Source organism: Parasteatoda tepidariorum, chromosome 3 (assembly GCF_982258835.1).
Source record: "Parasteatoda tepidariorum strain Cologne lab strain chromosome 3, Ptep-v5.0, whole genome shotgun sequence".
Classification (NCBI taxonomy): Eukaryota; Metazoa; Arthropoda; class Arachnida; order Araneae; family Theridiidae; genus Parasteatoda; species Parasteatoda tepidariorum.
Genome location: NC_141757.1, coordinates 116,856,332 through 116,862,715, shown reverse-complemented (window position 1 = coordinate 116,862,715; position 6,384 = coordinate 116,856,332). Strand labels below are relative to the sequence as shown.

Sequence of the window (6,384 nt, the reverse complement as noted above, 5' to 3'; positions counted from 1 at the left end):
TTTTATTTATAAATGCATTAATAGTGTATCGAAATGAATTAAATAAACTAGCGCATCACAGTAGTGTATTATCATTCCGAGTAAATTTTTAATGGAATCGATAATTTAAAAAATGAGATATAATTATTTCTGTATTTTATTTATAAATGCATTAGTAGTGTACCGAAATGAATTCAATAAACCAACACATCACAGTAGAGTATCATTCCGTGTAGAACATGTCAATAAATTAGCTATATATCTGAAGTGTTACTTCGAAGTGAGACAAACTATTCATCTCAAGAATGCCCAAATTAAATACGAGATGAAATCGGTGCCGCTCTTAATTGGGCTTTTCACTTCCATGCTTGCATCTGATATTAACTGCCCAATGTTATAAATGTTCTTATTCTCTAAGTTTCAAACAGAATTCGCTCTAAAGAGTATTTCCAATATGCAAATTATATCGGTACGTATTATTTTATTGCAATCATAGATGGGTATGAAGATGAAGAGCAAACTTTTTTTAAATTTATTTTATACTATGGAACAAAATTTTTTCTGTTGTGTGAGATTATTTTTTAACAGATCTTAGATAATTTCGTATCGCTGATTTCAAATCGGCATTCGGATTTCCATTTCCTAGCAATAAATTGTCTTTAAATCATATTTTTAGTCTATTTTTTGACGAAATGTGCAAGTTTAAAAAGGTTATGTATAACAGGGAGTTGCCGAAATGTAGCAATAGATTTCCAGGGAAGTTAAAGCACATCATCAGGATTAAAATTGCTTAAGAGCCTATGCCCGTAAGCGTCATCCTATGCCAATAGGGGCACTTCTCCTAATATGAACTGTTTCTTAGTGTGTTTCTGAACAGAGAAACGTTCCTAGATGCATACGATGACACTTCCGGTCATGATTTTCAATGCAATTATAATCCTGATCATATGCCCTAACTCCCCTTCAGGTTTTCTGCAACATTTGTGCGAACTCTTGTTATTCATAGCGTTTTTAAATATGAATATTTCGAGAAAAAAAAGACTAAAAATGATATTTGAAAAATTTAGCTTTAGGAGCAAAACTAATTACAGATTTCAAATCCTGACACCCGAATTAGGCAATATCAAGTATTCGTATAAATACAGCAAGAAATTTGTTCCCCAGTGTTATTAATGAAAATTAATATTATGGATAAAAATAGCTAATGAAACAAAGCACACATTTTGGCGCGTTATTGTTAAATTCATTTTATTTTAACTGCATTATTTTCACATGAGTTAAGTGATTACGAATATTTTTCTTTCTGATTTCAAAATTGAATTTTTTCTTAATACGTAAAGTTAGAAGTTATAGTCTTCTTTTCACGTAATTATAATTTTATTTTCCAATATTAAACTTCGAACTACATCTTGTTCTATAGGGCAATATATGTTTCCGACGAACTAGCACAAACAGTTCTTAATTTCCATAAGCCTTGATACAAACTATCTTATGAACGATGAGTATCCATTTCTTATCATTAAGCAGCAAAACCTAATTCAATGTGTGACGTTTTTCTAGTTGTGCGGAATTATTTACATGGTGTGATATGGAAAGAAACGTGTTTGGAATATACATGAAAATCGAGCCAAATTCTTACACAAATGCTCCTTTCTTGTTGGTATATCCTCTCCATTTTTTGTTTTGTTTTTATTGCTGGCGTGAGTTGTATAATAAAATAAATTTACAACCTCTACTCTTGTCTCTAGTAAGAAAGTTTTGCTGGAGTCAGAAAAAGTATGTGATTCAGTTGGAAAATAGAATTAATTTAAAGTTTTCCGAAATGTAATTCTGAAAAGAGTACAGTATAAATTAGGAATTTTTCAAATTAATTGAAAATTAAATATTCCGTAATGCATTTCAATACGTCAATCAATGTCTCAATAATGAATTAATAAATGTGTGTTTTATTGAAATTAATTTAAAAAAAATAGATTTGCCTAAAGAGTTATTAGTTAAGAATATTAAAAAGGTCATGAGATCTAAAACTCTATACTAATCGCGGCGGAGAGGAAAGTTTAGAGAGCCTTGACTAATACTTTTAGGGAGTCTCTTTGAACTCTAGACAAATAGAACAAATGCTGCTGAATTTTTATATTTAGCCATTTTCAAGCGTGATTAACTAAATCAGGAAGCAAAAACAAAAAATTCAGCAACGGGTTGAAAATTGAAAGTGGGGGCTTTAGCAGTTACATACCAGTCTTTTTTTTAAAAAAAATTGAAATTGAACAAATATTGTAGAATTCTTTCACTTCAATTTACCATCAATTAACACCATAAACTAATTCCTGTTAACATTCTTACTAATAATTTATTTCTTAATTTAACATTGATTTGAATGGAATCAACAGTTAAAGTGACATAACAAATTGTTTAATGATTGCCCAATACAAAATTTTTGATGGTTTCTCAATGATTGACCAACATAAACAAGATGGTCACCATCGTTAGCATCCATCAAAAAACATCTTGCTTCTTCATCAAGACGGATCATCAACCCATATTAAGAATTCGAACAACTAGATTTGATGGTTTGGTTTGATATCCCCACAAAAGCAATCCATCATAAACCATCATATTTTAATGGCTTCCATCTTATTATCCCACCAAACACCATATTTATCTATTAAATCTGAATCAATACAAAAGGGAATTCAAAACTTTATTTTCAGCTTAAATTAACTTTCTAAGACTTTCTTCAATGATTTTGAAACGCCATCCTAAGTAACTCACCGTTCTACTTATAATTAAACTAATACCACTGATTTAATCCCCCCCCATGAATTGCCTAAAACCTTTGAGAGAAATGTATTCGTAAAAGGGGAAATAACGTATACTGTACTAAGAAAACTATGGTCAAAATTACCAGAATATGGTAACATTTACCGTGTTTCTGGCCCCAAGGAAGCACCGAAAAGCTCGGTAAGTTTTACCAAAGCGCTTTAGTAATGATTGTCTTATTATGTGTAATAGAATTTGGCAAACACAGTAAAATTTGGTAATTTTACCATGATACTATAAATCATGGTACAAAAACCGTTTATTCGATTAAATTAGCTTTTTAATATTGTGTTTTTTTACTAAATGTGTGGTAATAAGAACTACAATTTTGAAAACCACAACTTCCGGTAAGCGGTTACCTTATGAACGGAAAAATTACCAAATGAATGGTTTAAATATCATATATATATATATATACTAGCGGACCCGACAGACGATGTTCTGTACACACGTCTTTAATTGGAAAATTTCAAATTTTTTTGAATAAGCTGTAACAATCTGGATCGTTTTGATGCAAATTTTTATTAAAAAGTTATCATATTATCTAACGTCATTACATATATCTTATCACAATTCGACCAATCGATAGCGCGTGAGTATGTGTATACTATCAGCGAAGTTAAATGTAGATTGTTTTAAATCAAAACTTAAACTTATTTTAATTAAAGGTAAAAAAAAGAAAACTTAAACTATTTTATAACAGATATATTTTTTCAATTAAAGAAACTTAAGTTATCGTAATGCCATTAGATGTACAATATTTTTGGTTAATCCTTCAGGAGCATACACAAACAAATTCGAGGGTTTTCCAACTCTGGAACACGCAACATATAATTGACCGTGAGAAAAGCACGGGTTTTCTAAATCTAAGCCACAAATTGTCATTGTTTGACCTTGTGACTTATTAATAGTCATAGCAAATGCTGAGCGGATTGGAAATAGCAAACGTTTGAATGGTATAGGCGAATCTGAAGGAATCATTGGGATCCGCGGCAGAAGTACAACTTAACCTTGAAATTTTCCCCTTAAAATAGTGGCTTCTAAAATGTTACCCATGATTTTTTTTATGACCAGTCGCGTGCCATTACACAATTTCGGAGCATTCAATTTTCTAAGCAAAATTATGGGTGAACCAATAATTCAATCTCAAATTATGGGGTGGCATTCCAGGTAAATCCAGTGAATTTAAAAACTCGGCAGAATAGTTGACAACTTCATCAGGATCAACAACAGTGTCAATCGATTTGAATGTAATTTCACTACCAGGCAATAATTGTTGTACTTTAAAATTGATTGCGTCAACATCTAAATTTTTTGCGGCTAAAATAACTCGCTCACGTAGCCATGCATGATTAGTATAATTATGTAGCAAATCTAGAAAGATACTTTTTATTAACTCCTCTTTGGTAGGCACCATATTGCAAAAATTCTGTGGGAGTCGAATATATTATGTACCTTCATACAATTGAATTTTACCATTGCCAATGTCTAACAGTTCTTCAGAGAATCTTGACGCTAATGGATCATTTTGAAGTTGAACACGCATATTAAGAGTAAGGCATAATTTACTGACACTTCGCCTCGGATAAGATTCTTTCAAACATGCGTTTATTTCGTCCGCATATGTCGCACGTGGAATGACGGGTAATGCTTGTCTGAAATCACCTGACAGCAGCAGTAGAGCACCACCAAAAAACCAAGTATTATCTTTGATATCTTTTAGGGACCTGTCGAGAGCTTCAAGTGAATGCTTGTGGGCCATTGTACATTCATCCCAGATAATAATTTTACATTTTCTCAAAACTTCAGCCATGCCTGAATGCTTCTTTATGTTACACATTGCTTCGGGATTGGTATGAATATTCAAATGTAATTTAAGTGCTGAATGCGCTGTCCGTCCACCATCAAGTAAGGTTGCTGCAATGTCTGATGAAGCAATTGCCAATGTAATATGATGTTGAGATCTAATGCGCGCAAGTATTAGTGAGATGAGGAATGTTTTACCAGTGCCACCTGGTGAGTCCAGAAAAAAAATCCACCTTGTTGTGCTGCAATTGACACGTTAATTTGACCATATATATTTCGTTGCTCAGCAGTAAGCAATCGTTCATTGTTAGCAACAAAAGTAGCCAGAGAAGTCATATCGAACTGGTGTTCACGTTGAACGTCGCTGTTGATGATATCTGCTGCTTGGCGGATTAGCGCTGGTGTGCCAAAATTTATGAGCGGCATGTTCGAAATAAGAATACAAATATCCTCAATCATTATTAATGCCTTGTTATATATTTCTGCGGAGAATTCAATACTGAGATTTTGATTAGTAATTCTAATCCGATGCAAAATATCCTCACTCATTGATTCTTTATATTTATTCCACAGAGCTGATGCTTCAGACGGAAAACACGTTGTCAATATTATTGAAAATAATTGACGAATTTGCTGTGGAGATGAGCTCAGTGCTGCATCTGCAAGTGTGAGGACCCAATGGTTATCATCCTCCAATAAATGTAACTCACGACACGCATCAAGGAAAGTGCCGTATAAAGTACCGTTGACTTTTCGCAAGTATTGGAAGGATGTCGGTCCAGGAACGTTAACCAATAACAAACGCAGAAAAAAGCAATCGCGTTGCTTAGGATGAACTGTATATAATCGTCCTAAAGTATTTGTCATATCTATGTCGGTAAATCCTGGGACTGGAGTGCCTCGTTTCCGTGGTTCCCAACTCTTTGATTGTTTATTCCATGTAAAAAATTTAGGAACGTCCGTATGCATTAATGTCTTTGCAAATTCACCAACAATATCTTGTCGATTACAAAGGTTGAAAAATTCAGTAAGAGTTGTTTTTGGAGCTGTTAAAGCTTGTTGTAGTGCATTCTGTTCTGTGAAATAAACACGCTGTCCATTTTCAAGATGCACAGCCAAATCTACAACAGCAGGATCACTTTCATGTATAGGAAATGTAAAAATTCGCCAAATAGCTCCATTACTACTTATGTATCGTCCCATTTGATAATGTATTTGATAATGTATTATTTCGTCATTCTTATTTACATTTTGAACAGCGATTATAGCTTTATCACTGCCCTTATGAACGTACTTACGAATGTACTTGATTGACTTCACCGAACTGCATAACTTAACGTTTATGTGTGCTTTATAGGTTTTGCACAGCAATGGTGAGTATGGAACCACCCAGCAATTATCGATGTCAACTCTTACACAGTTTGATAGACGCAATTCATATGATTGACCGCCATTGTCTACATCTCTACGACGGTAAGATGGATAACCATCGATATTGGTGATAGTGTCAGTTTGGCATAGTTTTGGAAAACGTTTCGTACATTTTCCATTATCCATACATGGTGACATCATGTTGAGAGAACCACATGGACCATGGATTATATTAGTAGTCACAATGTCAAACAATTCTTGATCATCGATGTTTGACCTGATAACAGCAAATTTTTAATTTCTGCCCAGTTTGGATTACACGTAAATGGGATAAAAAGATCTGATCAGCCGTATGCGCGTACGTAAGTCATGGCGTCTTGAATATATTCTTGTATATGACGCGGACTA

The 6,384-nt window shown here is 33.3% G+C and overlaps 2 protein-coding genes across 2 annotated transcripts; both read right to left on the bottom strand.

The window, feature by feature from the left end:
• Window positions 1-3,910: 3,910 nt before the first annotated feature.
• On the bottom strand, window positions 3,911-4,612 carry LOC122272677 (uncharacterized). Its single transcript, XM_087160275.1, has 2 exons — window positions 4,255-4,612; window positions 3,911-4,173 (listed from the first exon to the last, which is right to left on the bottom strand). Exons 1-2 carry the CDS (start codon window positions 4,610-4,612, stop codon window positions 3,911-3,913), a joined length of 621 nt encoding a protein of 206 aa, XP_087016401.1.
• Window positions 4,613-4,779: 167 nt separating this feature from the next.
• On the bottom strand, window positions 4,780-6,177 carry LOC147814222 (uncharacterized). The gene has a single exon (XM_087160274.1). The coding sequence runs from the start codon at window positions 6,175-6,177 to the stop codon at window positions 4,780-4,782; it is 1,398 nt and encodes a 465-aa protein (XP_087016400.1).
• Between the last annotated feature and the right edge of the window lie 207 nt (window positions 6,178-6,384).